The sequence below is a fragment of the Podarcis raffonei genome, chromosome 16 (assembly GCF_027172205.1).
Source record: "Podarcis raffonei isolate rPodRaf1 chromosome 16, rPodRaf1.pri, whole genome shotgun sequence".
NCBI lineage: Eukaryota > Metazoa > Chordata > Lepidosauria > Squamata > Lacertidae > Podarcis > Podarcis raffonei.
The window spans coordinates 41,056,188-41,073,342 of record NC_070617.1 but is presented as its reverse complement, the minus strand read 5'-3'; the positions used below and the strand labels follow the sequence as shown (position 1 = coordinate 41,073,342).

General features: G+C 51.7%; 1 protein-coding gene across 2 annotated transcripts in view; it reads left to right on the top strand.

Moving 5' to 3' along the window:
* The window catches only part of ZNRF3 (zinc and ring finger 3), a 67,963-nt gene extending 52,755 nt beyond the window's left edge, over positions 1-15,208 (top strand). The window contains exons 3-9 of one of the 2 annotated variants that reach the window (XM_053369991.1): positions 6,570-6,644; positions 6,825-6,956; positions 8,719-8,829; positions 10,174-10,341; positions 10,967-11,069; positions 11,380-13,077; positions 13,492-15,208. In XM_053369991.1, the coding sequence (XP_053225966.1) occupies positions 6,570-6,644; positions 6,825-6,956; positions 8,719-8,829; positions 10,174-10,341; positions 10,967-11,069; positions 11,380-13,077; positions 13,492-13,529 (2,325 nt within the window). In that variant the 3' untranslated portion in view covers positions 13,530-15,208. Of the gene's footprint in view, positions 1-6,569; positions 6,645-6,824; positions 6,957-8,718; positions 8,830-10,173; positions 10,342-10,966; positions 11,070-11,379 lie in introns of both variants that reach the window. The other variant, XM_053369990.1, reaches the window with a different exon arrangement.
* The last annotated feature ends 1,947 nt before the right edge of the window (positions 15,209-17,155 follow it).

Genomic DNA, 17,155 nt, shown 5'->3' with positions numbered 1-17,155 from the left:
CAGGAGAAACAGAGGACTGGCGAAAGCACAACGGGGTCAGGAAGGCGCAAACGGACGCCCCCTCTCCAGGCTCCGGATTCTCACACCCCTCGCATTTAATGTGAACTTAAAGCAAGTGAGCAGCAGCCTTGCCGTTTCTCCCTTAATTTCGTAGGTGCTCTTCTGCCTTGTAGGAGGGCTGCGAAGGGGCGCGTGGCCTGTGCGGATTGATGCCATCCTGAAGGGCTTTTGGGGCGGGGAGAGGCCCAGCCGCAACGGCAGACCCCGGAGCCTCTCTCTCTCTCCAGGGACTGCCTCTCATCCCCATGGAAGAGCCAAGCGCCGCCCGCTGCTCTGGATCTTTCCCACCAGGGTGGGACTTTTGAGACAGAAGGCCAGGTCACCACCACTCGGGAATAAGCAAGAGGGTCCACATAGCTTAGAGAGTTGCTTCAAGATATAAATTTTACAAATAACAACATTTTGTTTGTTTGTTTTTTAAAAAACTGTTCTCCATCAATTACCGGTACAGTGGTACCTCGGGTTAAGAACTTAATTCGTTCTGGAGGTCCGTTCTTAACCTGAAACTGCTCTTAACCTGAAGCACCACTTTAGCTAATGGGGCCTCCTGCTGCCGCCGCCACACGATTTCTGTTCTCATCCTGAGGTAAAGTTCTTAACCCGAGGTACTATTTCTGGGTTAGCGGAGTCTCTAACCTGAAGCGTCTGTAACCTGAGGTATCACTGTAATGAGAACTGAACTTTCCATTGAGAATTATCAAAGGGGTGGGGTAAAGGGTTACCACCTGTCCTGTTTAATATAGGATTGTTCCTTCTTTCAAAGTTGTCTCCTATGTTGATTCAATACAAGACAGTTTGCCCTGTATTTCTCCTATTTCTGCTCTGCTCCTGTACTCTTTTTCTCTCTCTCTTGTGTGCGAAGTTAAGGATCCTCTCTAATTGCCTGCCTCTGCTCTTACAGGAAAGACACTTTTTCCGGCTTGGCTGGAGAAACTGTCTCATCTTTCCTTTTTTCCCTTTCCTTTCCTTTTCCTTTTTCCTTTCCTTTCTTGTCCTTGCTCCCTCTCCTCATTCGAGCCCCAAGGAGGAGCAAACCTGGGCAAGGCTTTCATGTTGTCTCTTTCAGTTCCCTGAAGCCTTGGCTGGGTGACCATCCTGCTTGGCAGGGGGTTGGACTCGATGGCCCTTGTGGTCTCTTCCAACTCTATGATTCTATGATTCTGTAATCTGCAGAGTTGCAGCCTGGGAGCACTGGGCCCCCTCAGGCCATTTTACATCATATTTTCTTCTTCTTTGACAATCCCTCGTAGCCGAGTAAGATTGTTTTCCGTAACCACGGTTTTAACACAGTAAGTGACTGTGGATCCACACGTCCTTCCACAGTGGGGACGTTGGTTTCCTGGCAGGAGTTCATCATGGTGAAGGTTTGCCCAGCCTGCCTTCCTCTTAGCACGTTTCTCCCTTGCGTCCTGAGTTCGAGTGTCTTCAAAGCCCACGACACCCTTGGTCAAGGCTGTTCTCCAGTTGGAGCACTCGCAGGCCAGTGTTTCCCAGTTGTCGATGTTTATACTCCATTTTTAAAGATTTGCCTTGAGACAGTCTTTAAACCTCTTTTGTTGACCACCAGCATTACGCTTTCCATTTTTAAGTTTGGTATAGGGTAGCTGCTTTGGAAGACGATAATCAGGCTTCCGCACAACATGACCAGTCCAGTGAAGTTGATGTTGAAGAATAATTGCTTTGACACTGGTGAGCTTTGCTTCTTTCAGTACACTGGCATTAGTTTGCCTCTCTTCCCAAGTGATGTGTAAACATTTTTGGAGACACAGTTGATGGAATCTTTTGAGGAGTTGGAGATGGCGTTTATAAGTAGTTCATGTTTCACAAGCATACAGTAAGGTTGGTAGTACAATAGCTTTGTAAACAAGCATTTTGGTTTCCCTGCCAATGTCCCAGTCCTCAGACACTCTGCACTCACAGAGCTTAGGCGATGCTGGATTTCGGCATCAGTGTCGGCCCTTGTGGAAAGATAACTGCCCAGGTAGGAGAAGTGATTGACATTTTGCAGCATCACACCATTGAGTTGGATTTGTGGTGCTGCAGAGGGATTGTTTTGTGCTTGTTGGTGCAGCACTTTGGTTTTTTGGGTGTTGAGCGATAGGCCAAGCTTTTCGCAAGCTTCTGCGAAGATACTTAGGATAGTTTGGAGGTCCTTCTCTAAGTGTGCGCACACTGCGTTGTCACCAGCAGGCTGAAGCTCTATGACTGAAGTTACCTTACTCTTTGCTTTCAGCCTGCTCAGATTAAAGAGTTTTCCATTTGTTCGATATATGATTTCTACTCCAGAAGGGAGTCTCCCATTGACAAATTGTAGGATCATGGCAATGAAAACACAGTGGTACCTCGGTTTACAAACACTTCAGGTTACAGACTCCGCTAACCCGGAAGTAGCACCTCAGGTTAAGAACTTTACCTCAGGATGAGAACAGAAATTGTGCCGTGGTGGCGCGGCAGCAGCGGGAGGCCCCATTAGCTAAAGTGGTACGTCAGATTAAGAATGGTTTCAGGTTAAGAATGGACCTCCGGAATGAAGTAAGTTTGTAACCAGAGATACCACTGTAATGAATAGAGTTGGGGCGATAACACAACCCTGTTTAACACCTGATCCCACTGTGAATGGTTCACTTTGGGAGCCATTGTTATCTGCGATTGTTGCTGTCATATTATCATGGAGGAGCCGAATGATGTTCGCAAATTTATCTGGGCAGCCAATTTTCAGGACAGTCCACAGGGCATTACGATTTACAGTGTTGAAGGTCTTAAGTCAATAAATGCCATATAGAAGGGTTGGTTTTGCTCTCTGCATTTTTCTTGAAGCTGTCAAGCAGTGAAAATCATGTCCACTGTCCCCCTAGAAGATCTAAAACCATTTTGGGATTCAGGGCGGGTCGCCTTGTTAGGAGACGGTTTGCTAAGATCCTTGCAATAATTTTGCTGGCCGCAGCCAATAAAGAGATGCCTCAATAATTTCTGCAATCCGTTCTGTCATCTTTTTTAAAGAGATTGATAATTTTGGCACCCCTAAAGTTTGCTGGGATCTCCTCTCCCAGATTTTTTTTAATATGGTATTATAATGTAAAATTATCATTGTGGAACAAATCAGTTTGTATGTTATTGTTTGTATGTCTCATTTAGACCTATCTGTATTGTTTTACAATTGAATTACATTTTAAAAACCCTCTCAACTCACATCAAAATGTCATTTTCTTTGCGGAAACTTTTTATTAAGAAATAATAAATTAAATATTGGGTTTTCTGTGAAAAAATTCATTACAAGGTGAAGTGCATGAGGAATTGAATGGGTGAAGGGGGGGTTGGGGGAGAGGCGAAAAGAAGAGCTAATTTGTCCGTCGCTAGGGGGCACAATCCGTACGGTTCTGCCAGGGGCGCAAGATCTCCTAGCTATGGCTCTGGGGCAGAGGGATTGCAGTTGCAAAGGCTCCTGGGATTGCTAGCTGTTTTGCTGCTCTTTTCACGCCATTTTTGCAGTTTAAATTGATTGGTTTCACTATTTCCTGGCAAGTTGAATGCAGGTAAGTGGGGAGACGCCTATAAAACTGCTGCAGACAGCAAAATTACAGTTTAAGGAGCCAGGAAATCCTGCAATGTACCCACACCTTGATCTGAAGAGTGGAAGATTATTCCATTTTTTCAAAAGTCTATAGGAACATGAGCGTGACAGTTTTGGCAACAGAACCCACACTGCTCCTAAGTTAAGAAATGGAAAGGGAGGGGAGGAAGAGGATCCCTGTTCTTCCTTGGGATCACTGAATGAAGGTCCTCTGTGGGTCTGGGGGAGCCAGCTGACCTTGGTCAAGGCATCCCAGTGGCCTTGAGATGAGCAATTTATACCATTTCCAATAGTCCTGTTGTCTTTCCCCCAGAGTTCCTGCCCAGCTTCACCTCACTCACCTTCCAAATTTAGCGTTTGAAATAAAATCATCCTAGAGGGCTGTGACTGAACTGGTTATCTTTTGTCTGCTCTCTGACTTCAAGTTGTGTTAGCCATTATCTTGATGGCCCCCATTCAGGTGGTGAAGAGACTGCAATGACAACTAATTTTACATGTGTTGCCTTTATGCAAGGTGGAAGGAGCTCAGGATGTTTCCTGAATGCCTTCTGGACATACCAAGGTCCTCATGGAGCGTCTCCTGTCATATTAGAGTTATGTCATTTTTCTTCCCTATGCCATGATCCATAGTAATAAACTACAGAAGAAGTTCAGATTCACACACAGCCCTATTCACCTTAGTCCCCTCACAGAGCTATGGTCCCTCTTCCCAGGATTTGTTGTTGTTGTTGTTTTGGTGTGCATTTTGTCTTCTCATTTTGCATGTTTAGGTTGTGTACTGCCCTGTGATCTTCAGATGAAGGGTGGAATACAAATTTAATAAATAAATATAATAAAATAAAACTCTGGGAGCTGCAGCTCTGAGAGGGGAATGGGGGTGTTCTAATAACTGCCAGCACCCTGAACAAGCTGCAGTTCCCAGGAAGCAATGGCTGTTTAAGGTGGCCTGATCCTGCTTTCAAGATGAAGCCTTGGTCAGGTGTCGGCACTGAGCCTTGCTCACAAAGCTGCCAGTGAAATTGGCGCTGAGGAGGAGGAGCCGCCTTAGACTCGTCACTGCCGGCTCCCTTGTTCTTTTCCTCCTCCTCCTCCTCCTCCTTGTCCGTGCAGCATTTGGGGGACCAGATTCTGCCTTCGAAAAGAGGGCACCGCTTTTGTCCAGCCCATCCGTGCGCATGGCGGGCAGCCCAGGGTGCAACTGCCCCCCTTTCCTTTTTTGGACCTGGAGCAAAAACCTGCCAAGCTGCCCCCCCCCCAGTGCTGCTCTGGAGGTTGCCAGGGAATCTCCTTCGCCCGAAGCAGCAGCAGAAATGGATGGCATTCCTTCCAAGGCTCTGTGTCTTGTACCAGATGGCAGGTATCTCATGCGAGCTGAGGCTGCCTTCAAGGGGAAAACTCTGGAAATGCTGTTCTAAGAACTGCTGCTGCCCCTGGTATAAAAGCAGAAAGGGAATCCTGCCATGAGTCAGTAGCCCTGGGGAGCTGGCTGTGTGAGGGCCGCAAGCGCCCCCCTCCTCTGCTCTCACTTATTTGGGCTCCAGGATACTTTGAGCCAAGTGTCAAAAGGCCTGGGGCAGGCAGTTTTCCAAGCACCTCTGTTTGAAGGCTGGCCAACCCAGCTCCTCTTTCAAGGGGGGTTCACCTATAGCCCATCCACAGGGAGCCCTGGGCTGCAGGCAGAGGAGGAGAGCAGCCCCCCTCCAGGGATGGAAGGTGAAGGACCACCACTTGCCTATCTTTCTAGCTCTCCCCTCCCCTCCCAGTCGCTTCTCTGGGGCGGGGGAGGGATTCAGCTGGGGGGGCTATCAAAGGCCTCTTTGCACTTCAGTTACCCTGCCAGGGAGGGGCGGGGGAAGGCCTTCACCTCTTCCTATTCTTCCTTCTTGTGGTGGGGCAGGCAGGCAGGCAGCCACCTGTGTAGTCCCGTCACCCCCCCCAGCAGGTGGTGGGCTGGCCAAGTTGCATGGAGGGGGCTGAGGCTCCAGCCTGCTCCATGCTGCTGCTGCTGCTGCTGCTCCTGTGGCTTCAAAGCTTGCTTGAGAGCAGAGCAGAGGAGGAAATGGAAGAGGGAGGGAGGGAGGGAGGGAGGAGGACTCTGCATTCTGTGGTGTGTTTGTGGCTTCTCTGCTTTGATCTCCTGCCAGGGAAACCTGGAAGGTCAGGCCAAGTTGCAGCGAAGCTGTGGAGCGCGGAGCACACTGGAATGCAGGAGTGGAGCCTCCCCGCCTGGGCAAGCCACCCAAATCTCTCGCTCTGGGGTGGGGGCTCTCAAGCCGGGCAAGGGCGTGGGGTGTGTGTGTGTGTGTGTCATCCTGGCTTCCGTTCTTACTCAACAGAGGAGCTATCGTCGGGGTGGCATCAGCCTTGGCATAACTGCCCTGGACTGTTCCAGTAGCAGACCCAAAGAGTTGAAGATGGGGGGGGGTGTGCCGGTGTTGTTTTATGAGCAGGGGTGGGGTGGCTCTGAGAATGATGTGCTTTGAAATCTCTGCTCTTTGCACCCCCCCTCCAAGTAGGTTAGGCTAGTGTGCCCTTTCAGGAGGGGGTGGACAAGGATGAGGTTGTTGGGCACAGTTTGTGTGGTCAAAACTACACAAAAGGCCGGAGAGGAAGGGAAAGACTTCATGCAACACTGCAGAGGGTTGAGTTTTCCTTTGAAGAGCAGCGGCCTTTGTGGCCTTTGTGTCTTCGGATGACATGGGATTTGAGGGGCAGTTCCTGCCACTGGAGATGATCTGCCCAAAGCGCTTTGGGGCATCAAGTGGAGGCTTGTCCAGCTCATGGCTGACCTCTTGTGGCCAGTGCAAGGAGCTGCCTTTCTTGGGAGGGGATTTTTTCCTCCTCCTTGAGCTGCTCTTGACAGGCTGGGAAGGCAAGTGGGCTGGAGTTGATTCTCTTTCTCTCTCTCCCTCCATCTTTCCCTCTCCACTTCCTGTAGGCCAAGCGGGCAGTTCAGAGAGGGGCCACAGCTGTCATCTTTGACGTATCTGAGAACCCAGATGCAATTGACCAGGTATGCAGTATCAAGTGTGTTTGTACTGGGAAAGGGGAGCGTGCTCATCATTTGTTTGTACAGTTGTTGGTCCTCTGCTGATGGGGGACTGGTGTTTCCTGGTGAGCCTGCAATCTGCTTCTTTGCCAGAAAAAGGTTGATTTGCGGGGAGTAGCTTAACCTTTCGCCATTTTGTTCTAGTTGAACCAGGGCTTGGAAGACCCCCTGAAAAGGCCCATTGTGTATGTGAAAGGAGCAGATGCTGTCAAATTGATGAACATTGTCAACAAGCAGAAGGTTGCCCGGGCCAGGATTCAGCACCGGCCTCCCCCGGTAAGGCGACCCGGCAGGCCCCTGTCAGGGGCTTTCTGTGGGCTGCTCCCCTCTTTATTGCAGCCTGCTAACTGGTGGGCAGAGCCCTGCAAGCCTAGCTGGGATCTTAGTATTTAACCTTAAGTTAAGAAAAAATAATAGAAATGTTTAGGAAATTAACCTTCAGATTAAAATATAATTCCCTCCCCCCAGTTGAATAGACTGCAACATGCTCCAGAACACCTGGTCCCTTTTCTGGTTGTTTGGCTCTCGCCTCTTGGCCCAGGGGCTGATCAGGGTCCCCCAAGGACCCACCACTGGACTGACCTCATGGCATCCGTGGAGGGCTGGTCTTCTTAAGTTAGAATTCTGCCTCTTTTCTCACTTCCTCTTTTTTGCAAATGGAGCTGAAAGTGTGTAGTTTGTCAAGGTCATTTTTAGGGATTTCTTGGCGAAGCTGAGCTGTAAGATTCTGACCCAGTGGCACTCTGCCTCGCTCCAGGGGAAGGCTGAGCATACAGATATCACTTCCGGCTGGTTGGAGTGAAGCCTGCGCTTCCAGAAACATGTTTGGGTTGAGTAAACATTCTTCAGGGACTTTCACCTCTTAGTACTAGACAGTTAAAAGCAGCCCAACCCTCCCCTGCCTTCAGAAGAGCCTAATGAAATCCAAGCAATTGCTTTCTAGTGGCATGCTATAGAAATGGTTCTTGCAGTTAACAGCTGCATGGGAAAGAAGTCTTGTCACCTCCAAATGAAGAGGGCACAGTTATCAGTGGGTGCCCTGAAGCCAGTAGCTAGTGGAAGAAAGAGTCGCCAGCCCAGACAGAGGCTTGTGGAGCTGGACATAGCAATTCCTAGTAGGAGGCTGGGCAGGGGGATTGGGTCTTGGTGGGCAGGTGGGTGATGGTTGCTCAAGAAGGCACTTGAGTGAATGGGCAAAGTCCTTGTATTGGGGGTGGGGTGGGGTCTTTGAAAGTGCCTTTCCATGAAAACTAATCTCACAGGAGCAAATCACTTCCCAATGAAAAGTTGAGGCTTTCATATGTGAAAGCCCTCTTCTTCTAAAGCTGGCTTGATTCAGTCATGAAAATGTTTGCTCAGAGATTTTAGTAATGGGGAAGGGTGCTGATTTCAACTCTTGATGCATCACAGAAGAGAAATGGACTGAATTAGCACCAGGCTTTGGGATGTAGAATTCCCTTTCACAGAGTGAGAGCACAGAGAACTATTTTATGCAGAGTCAGACCTTTGGTCTATCTAGTTTAGTATCATTGACGCTGCCGAGCAGTGAGCTTCTCTGCGATTCTTCAAGCCACAGATCTTTCCCAATGCTACCTGAAGTTGTCAGGAATTGAACCCGGACCTTTTGTGCCCAAGGCACGTTGCAGGCAAGGATTGTGAACCAGGTCTCTGAGGTGGGGTTTCACCTGGCATTCAGCTCACTTCCAGCCAGGGACAAATCTTTGCAAACAGCAAACACACACTTGTCAGAGGAATAGGAAACAGGTTCTGTGCATGCACAAACCCTGGAGAATTTCTTATGAAAGCTTTCAGCAAACTCTGAAACCTTGGGATTCCTTTTGGAGTCTTTTGGGTGTGGCCTACCTCAAACTTTAACCGTTCCAGTTTAGTTCAAGATGTCAGCTGCTGCTGCCCGCTGAAAAATCTCTGCCTGCTTTGAATGTATCCAAAAGGTGTATGCCATTGTGCTGGAAAAAAGCTAACCCTGCTGATCTTTGTCCATCTCTTGCCTCCTCCTCTCCCTGATTTTTCTTCTAAGCAACCTACCGAATACTTCGACATGGGGATTTTCTTGGCCTTTTTCGTGGTGGTCTCTCTCGTGTGCCTTGTTCTTCTGGTCAAGATCAAACTGAAGCAGCGCCGGAGCCAGGTAAGTAAGAACTGCCTGGGCCTCTAGCCGTGTGTTGCTGGGAAGGTGAATCTCTTCCTCTGGAGAAGAGGGGCTGCTCTGGAAAGGGGGCAGCAGGCAGCTTCCTGGCAAGAAATGCTTTGGCCTCCGCTGCCTTGGGGTGTGAGGGGCCTTCTGGGCAGACCTGCCCTACTGCTGCCTCTGGCTTTGTGAGGTGGGCCTAGAGTCTGCCCTGATTCTTGGGTGCCCAGGGCTGGCCAATTTAATGGGCCAGGCGGGAGTTCTTGGCTTCCTCCTTGCCATGACCACCAGCAGCCATTTCAACAAAGCCCGAAGCACCAGTCCTGTCCTGATGGAGGCTCCTGCAGTGGGAAAGCAGGCTACAAAGAGACAAAAAGAACTGGAGAAGGTGAGGGATTTAAAAGGGAAGAGGGGGAAAGGCACCTTCTGGAGGGAGCGGGTAGAAACATGCAGGGTTGCTCAAGATCACTGGGGTAAACAGTCTCTGGGTGAAAAGAAAAGTAGCTCCTCTTCTGGCTTGGGAACTGAAGGCGGCCTCAAAGGATCACCTCTGCTTTCGTTTGGCTGGTCAATGTAGTCTGGAAATGTCCTAGGTTATGTTTTGGGAGTTGGTTTAATTAGCACAGGCAGGTTTATGGCATTGTTGGCAAATGCATTTGTAGTAATTTCAAAGCCTTCCTGACGTGCTAATGTCGATTGCTTTTGCTCTTGCATTTCCTGGAGGGTCCCATTGGCAGCCATGCCTGAGTTGCTGGCAGGGACAGCCTCATGGCATGTGGATCCTCAGTGAGTGCCAGTCAGTGCCATCCTAAATGTGGAGGGAGGCTTGCCCCAAGTGCAAATGCAACCAGTGGGGGCACACGGTGCCGGGAGGGGTGTTGCCCAGATCCTCCATGCTTCAGGATGGGCTCTCTGCAGGCAACAGGCCCTGCATTACACTACTTTGAGGTGGGGAACAGCTCCAGCCCCCCCCCCGATGTTGGCCTCAGATCCCCATTGTCTCTGGTCGTTGGCCATATGAGCTGCTGCTGAGGGGAGCTGGGGCTCAGCAGCGTGAGATTAGTTGTGATGGCCCTTGGGGGGTGCCTTCCATCTGTACCATTCTGTGATTCCGTTAACATCTGGAGGAAGTCCATACTGTGGCCCGGTGGAAAGGAGGAGATGTCCATTCCCACCCCCTTCATGGCATGTGTCATGCCTGGGGAGACCCCCAGCCATTGCTTTACCCCTGGGCCTGACCCTGGCGCTGAGAATGTGATGCAGGGGTTGAGCGAACGGGGGCTGCCACTGTGGGGTGCCCCGCTTCTGCTTCCCAGGAATGCCCTTGTCTTTCTCCTCTTGCAGAATTCCATGAACAGGCTTGCTGTGCAGGCCCTTGAGAAGATGGAGACACGGAAGTTCAAGTCTAAGCTGAAAGGGCCCAGCGAAGGCAGCTGCGGTGCCCTGGACACGCTGAGCAGCAGCTCCACCTCTGACTGCGCCATTTGCCTCGAGAAGTACCTGGACGGGGAGGTGAGAAAGAGAACAGGTGGCCTTTCTTTGCCATAGAAAAAGCACACGTTCTACTCATGCGAAAACACCAGGCAGGCCCCACAAATAACCCAGGGATGCATTTAAAATAAAAGGACACGTTCTACTTATGTAAAAACACGCTGATTCCCAGACCGTACGTGGGCCAGATTGAGAAGGCGATTGGGCCAGATCCAGCCCCCGGGCCTTAGTTTGCCTACCCCTGATCTAGGGTGTTAACACTTTCTGCGCTGCTTTTCATCAGAAGCTTCTATCAAGGCAGCTGGCCTCCCTGTTGCTGTTGGTGGGTGTCTTGAGTGTGCTGTGACAAGAGAGCCTCTGGCATCTGCTTGCAACACAAGAGTCTTCCTGGCTGCATGGTGGGGGGGGCTTGTTCTGCAAGGAAAAGGGGCTCTGGGCCCTATTCATGCCATTTGCTGCCCTTTGAGGGGGCACCTGGCTGAGCATCTCCCTATCACCTGAGCTTGCCAGGATGTGTGCCTGGTCCTGGTTTGAGAAGCCGCATCCAGCCCAATCTCTGAGCTGCTCTGAATGAGCCAGAAGCCAGCTAGACAAAGGCCCCATCCATGGCTGCTTCCAACCCTTCAGCTCCCGTTTGCTTCCACAGGAGCTGCGTGTCATTCCCTGCACTCATCGGTTCCACAGGAAGTGTGTGGACCCGTGGCTTTTGCAGCACCACACCTGCCCGCATTGCCGCCACAACATCATTGGTGAGTCCAGGCACTTGCCGTGTTCTGTAGCACTGCACGTGTCCCAGGGGAAGAGGAAGATGAGGTCCATTCCTGCCCACCAAGGGAGATGGCTCTTGCTCTCATCTCCATGAAAGGCTAAATGGACAAATACTTGGGAGTAGAGCTGGAACGGGAGGGGAAATGCACCTTCCAGCATGGTAGGACATCTTTGTTGAAGTCTCTCCCCCCCCGGAGTTCTTTGGGTGGTCTGTAGGGGCATCTGATGGGCAGGTGCCCTGTGCCCTTGCTGCAAGAGCTTTCTCTGACTCGTCTTTCATTTTCTGCACAGAGCAAAAGAAGGGTGCCACCGGCCAGGTGTGTGACGACCTTGCCAATCAGATGCGCAGCCGTCAGCACCAGCAGCGCATGATCCTGCCCGTCCATTACCCGGGCCGAGTTCACAGAGCCAGCCAGGTCACCACTTACCCCACACGAACCAGCATGGACCCCCACGGGAACCCTATTACCGTCCTGACAGTGGACCGGCACGGGGAGGCCCCGGCCTTCCTCCGGAGCTACCAGCCCATCCACTTGGACCATGCTCTGAACGCGCACCAGTGCGGGGTGGAGCACAGGGCCTACCCAGCCATTCACACCTTCCGAAGGCCCAAGTTCAGCAGCCACCACTTCTCCAAGCCAGCTTGCTTCTCCCAGTACGAAACCATGTTCCAGCACTACTATTTCCAAGGCCTTAGCTACCCAGAGCAGAACGGACAGCTGCCCCTGGGCGTCGCTGCCAAGGGCCCCTCGCGTGCCTTCCAGCCTGTGGGCGGTGGGGGCGGCAGCGGCAGGCTCTTCGCCCCTGTGGTCCACGTTGCGCCTTCCTCCCGCCTGGAGAGCGGCAGCACCTCCAGTTTCAGCTGCTACCACGGCCACCGCTCCGTCTGCAGCGGCTACCTGGCCGACGGCCCTGGGAGCGACAGCAGCAGCAGCAGCGGCAGCAGCTCGGGCCCCTGCCATTGCTCCTCCAGCGACTCCATGGTGGACTGCACCGAGGTCAGCAACCAGGGAGTCTATGGGAGCTGCTCCACCTTCCGCAGCTCCCTGAGCAGTGACTATGACCCGTACATCTACCGCAGCAAAAGTCCCTGTCGGGGGGGCGAGGTGGGTGGGGCAAGCAGAGGGACCGTGGTTCTTCTGGAAGGGCCCCCTGCTCCAAACGTGGTGGATAGCGACTGCCTGCCTGTGCTGGCCACTTCCGCAGGGGACCAGCTCTCCAACTGCAGCCTGGAGATGAACTACAGCAGCAACTCCTCGCTAGAGCACCGGGAGCCTCCAGGCACCATCCCCGAGGGGGGAGGGCTAGAGGGCCTGGCGGGGGGAGCCAGCCGGACCTGCAGAGGACTCCGGGAGCCGGCTTGCGCCTGCTGCTTTGAGGCCCCTCCTGTGCCCCGGGAGTCCCTGGGCAGGGCAGCTGAGTGCAGCATGCTGCTTCTTGGGCCGCCTCTTTGGGCAGGGTGTGGCTCTGGGCGAGAGCCGCAGGCAGGAAGAAGCCAAGATCTGTACAGTATTAGGACAGAGGGGGGGACATGCGAGGCTGTGCCCTGTTGCTTCTATGAAGAGAAGCAGGTGGCCGGCAACAGCTGCCTGACTCAGCCTGGCTGCTATGCCGCCGAGGACTATGCTGTCAACGTGCAGTACACGCCGTGCCCAGAGGACTCCTCTGCCTTGCCAGGCTGCTACGTGGGGGGATGTGACCTGGGTCAGCGCATCTCCATAATTCCCGAGGACCAGGACTGTGAGCTGCCCCTGCCTCACACGGATTGCCACGGTGGCAGCAGCCGCTCTTGGGAGGAGCCACGTGGAACAGCAGCCGCAAACCAACTCTGCCTGGGTCCAGGGGAGGCCCACAGAGAGCTGTTGCAGGATCAGCCGGGGGACTTACTGCAAGGGGAAGCCCTTGGGCTCTTTCCCAGCCCCCTCCTGAGCTGTCCTGAGGCAGCTGTGGTGGCAGCGGCAGCAGCAGCAGGAGGCACCCAGATGGTGGGTAAGTCAGCAGCTCCAGCAGGTGTGCAGGAAAGGTGTTGTAGGTGGGACACCAGCTCTTTAATCTGCATAGATGCTTCATGAGGGATGGCGAACTCTGAAATGTGTTCCTGCCGGACGTCGGGCAGAGCAGCCTGCCAGGCTCTTACCTGGCCCTGCTGGGAGTGTGCTGGCTGTGGGGCGGTGGGGTGGGGTGGCGTGTCACTTTGACAGCTGCCTTTGTGCATGCAGGAGCACAGAACCCATGGCAAGGTCCCAAGCAGAAAGAAGGAACGGGCGCTACTGCACAGGCTGTGGGGCTTCCAGGGAAGCAGATTTGGCTAAACTGGGGGTTGCTACATTTCAGCCGCTTGTAGTCGCTGTGGAAGCCCTCCCCTCTGGCTGCCTACTCGAGGCACTTCCTTTGTCTTTTCAGGCTGTGATCCTCCAGGCCCAGGCCAGGTTGGTGACTAATGAGAGCAGGAGCCTGTCTTTGTGCCTCGCGATCTCTGCTGGACTTCACAATTGTCTTTAGCTTTTGCTCACCCATTGAAGTGGTCAACTGGAGAAGGCACCTTCCGCAGTGTGCATTGCAGCCTCTATGCCACAAAGTGTTCGTAACAAGCCACCGTGCCACTTCTGCCCCCTCCTGCAGCTGGGCAGGAGCCCAGAGAGGGCCATCAAGCCCCGCTGCCTGCAGAGATCATCTGGGCCTGCCTTAGAAAGCAAACGGCACCTTGAAGCAAAAGAAGTCCAAAGGAGTGGCAGCAATGAGGATGGCTGCAAGGGGGCAGGGAAAGCAGGCTGGCTGCGGAGTGCCCCTTCCTCCTCACAGCCAGTCCAGCACCAGTCAAGGAGTTGGGGGCAGCAGTCAGGAGCATTCTGGAGCATAGCATCTTCCAGGATAGCTTCACCTGCCCCCAGAAGATGAGGGGTCGGGGGACCAATGAATGTTTCCAAGGAGCACACCTGCTGCAGTAATCTCAGGGCTCTGCTGAAACAGGAAAGGGTTTTTGGGGATGATGCGGGAGCCCGGTGCTGCTCTTCCTAGGGGTGTGTTGGTTAAGGCTGGACCTAAGCCCTGCCTTGTGTCCGCTGCTGCAGAGATGGTTGCTGCCACTGCTTTGAGGCCCGTGCCTTGTGCCTGCCTGCGCTCATGCCCCAGCAGGCAGAGATCCCTCCCTCTTGTTCTGTTGATGCATGTTGTCACTTGCTTCCAATTGTTAATCGTTTCCTGTGGAAACAATGGCTTCGGTCTCCCAGAGGCATGATTCCAAAGGGCACCTGGTCTGCGTGGGCAGGACCTCAGGGAATGCCACTGTTTGGGGTCTGTGGATGCATGCTGTATGTGGGCTGCTTCTATCTTCTCTGTGATGTCTGTGATGGACATTTTGCTAAACTGTGTCCAAAATGTGGATTGTGGGAGGAGGGTGTTTAATGTTTTCTTAATGGAATGTGCCTAGAACTCTCTCCCTGCCCCAGCCTCAGTTTAATTTACTAAAACCAATGGCACTGTGTGATTCAGAAAGGTACCTAACCTCTCCATTTGTGCCCAGCTCATGAAAATAAAAAGAAAGCTTGAATAGTATAAATTTCAAAGAGCTCTTAACCTGTTCTAGGTTAAACGAACAGACCCTAGTGTTTTACCCATCAGTAATTATTAACTCAGCATTGTACACGTTCACCAAGTGAAGTTCCCTGGTGAGCTGCAGTCCCTCTCAGCCGTGTGTTTGTGTGTGCAAGGGGAGCACAGGGAAGGAAAATGGGTTCTGTTTTGATTTCTGCATATGAGATCAAAGCCAAGAGGTGAGGGCCTGGCCCATGGGCCTCCTTGCCTCATGCTCTTATGATCTCTGTGCTGTGATGTAGGCGGGATCTGCAACCACACAGCAGCATTCCAGAAGGTTCTGGAGCTTAGAAGAGCTTGCAGCCCTGTTCCAGAGTGAGGGGACCCCTGTGCCAGCTGACTTCCTCAAGTCAGGGGCCTCCACTTTCTCCTCAGTTTCTTTTCAAGCAAAACTCTCTCCCTCCCTCCCTCTCTTTACAAATATTTATCCTCAAAATATATTTCATTTCACTTTATTTCCTGTCATTGAATATATGTGTGTCATCCAAAGCGAGAAAGGAAAGAAGGAACTGAATTTGGAAACTTTCCTTTTCCAACCCCCTTGCAATGCAGGAATCCATACTTTTGCCTTCATTTTTTTAATGTCCAAAATTGTGGCTTCTGCACCTTACAGGGTGCCACTTTCAAGTGGGAACACCCCCCGTGCCTGACAGAAATGTGCTCCGCTGAGGTCCATCTCAGGAAGGTTTTTCAGAAGGGAACATGGCGCTCAGGCTGAACCCTGTTGTGGCCCATGCCCAGCCACAGTTCTCTATGTTGGGTGACCATCTTGCTGAAGGCTGTTGCCTCAACTCCTGTTTGTATCCCATCCAAGTGCTGCCAGGTTTGTCAATCCCCAAGTTTTGTGATGATACCGACTGGGGCCAACAGTGTTTGAGCTCAAAATGGCACAAGGCTGATAGCAAGAGCTGTCATATCCCCAAAACTGCACAATGATCGGTTCCAACCTCTGTTTTTGCCTCTGCAGTCGGCCCAGCAATCTGTTTTTTTTTGGATGCTCAGACACTTCCATTCACAACTTGTGCTTTGGGCAGCCTAGAGCCAGTGTGTCATCATTTCCAGTGATGACTGAGACTTCCATATCCACGATGACTCCACAGTTCACCCTCCTCAGCTTGGTGCTGAAACACGTGTGCAGCCAGCCTCACACTCTGATCAATCCTCAGTAATGAGCATCCTCAGTACAGACAATCTTGGTACCTAGGACACTCTGGTTTCCTCTTTGTACTTGAGGCATGTGGTTTAAATGCAGGCCCCTTCTTGTCTCTCTGAATGGATGATAATGGAGTCCTGGCATTTCATCCAAGTCTTCGTACCAGGCAGAGATACAGATTTATTCCCACTACAGGTTGCTTGTGGTCTTGGTATACTAACCTCCTGGGTGCCTGGACACACAGACTTTGTGTCCAGCACATGCAGTATAGATGCTTTAACACAAAGGACATTGTCTGTATCTTGTACCTTTATAGATGGCATCTCAATGCATACCAAGCACACCTGTGTAGATAATCTTGTGGACTTCTGCAAACAGCAGAAGATCTGGTCCCTGCTCTAGAACTTAAATGAATTCTGCAGTCTTGGTACCTGGGTCATTTCTGAATGATTAATATCTATGAGATGGGAGAAGAGGTGAATTCATTTCACTATGTTAAAGTTTGTGGGTCGTTAATCCTTTGACCCACTGAGTCTGCTGCAACGGCCCTGCAATAAATTTGATTTATTGCCACTACGACAAACTCCAGTGGCACCCACACGCTTCCACTCGCGCGCTGCCACTCTCAGTTGCCGGATAATAGCAGAGTTCATTCGCAGTGTAAAATGGCTTGTCTGTGTTGACGTGGTGTCTTCGATAACTCAGCTCGACACCAGTGCTTCTATTCTGACACTATTTAGAAGCATAACAAACAGAAAAACCTGCAGAATCTAGCTGCATGCTTGCAGCTTCTGCCTCTAGCAAAAACGAAGCTGCCTTGCTCATTCTCAGACAGACTGCTCTCCAGAGAGAGCTCAGCCCCCACAGAGCACAGATCAAAGGAAAATGCCTGGGTCATGTGGGCAATGCACCCAGTTGATAAGAACGCTCCTGGAGTGTTAACTCTTAACTGTCCAGAACCATAACACACTACCCAGCTGGCAGCTTAGTACCAGAAGTTTTAACAGTCTGCATGCTAATGATGTGCTGGGTGTCAGCATCTGATGCCAAACTCTAGCCTCCATTTTTCACACTTCCCTTTGTTTGCTAGCAATGCTCAGGCACTGCCTCTGATCCTTAGCAGTCATTGGGTAGATCCATTTTGAGTGCCTTCTACTGCCCTTAAACAGGTTCAGTGGTTGTTACCCACTTTTCTGTCTTGCACTGATTTCTGTCACTAGCACTTTCTTAGAATCTTGTCCATGAGGTCTGACAATCTGGCATCTGTCTTCTAGCAGTGTTTCAGCTCCCAAGCTATGAAGGATACACAGAATTAAGGCT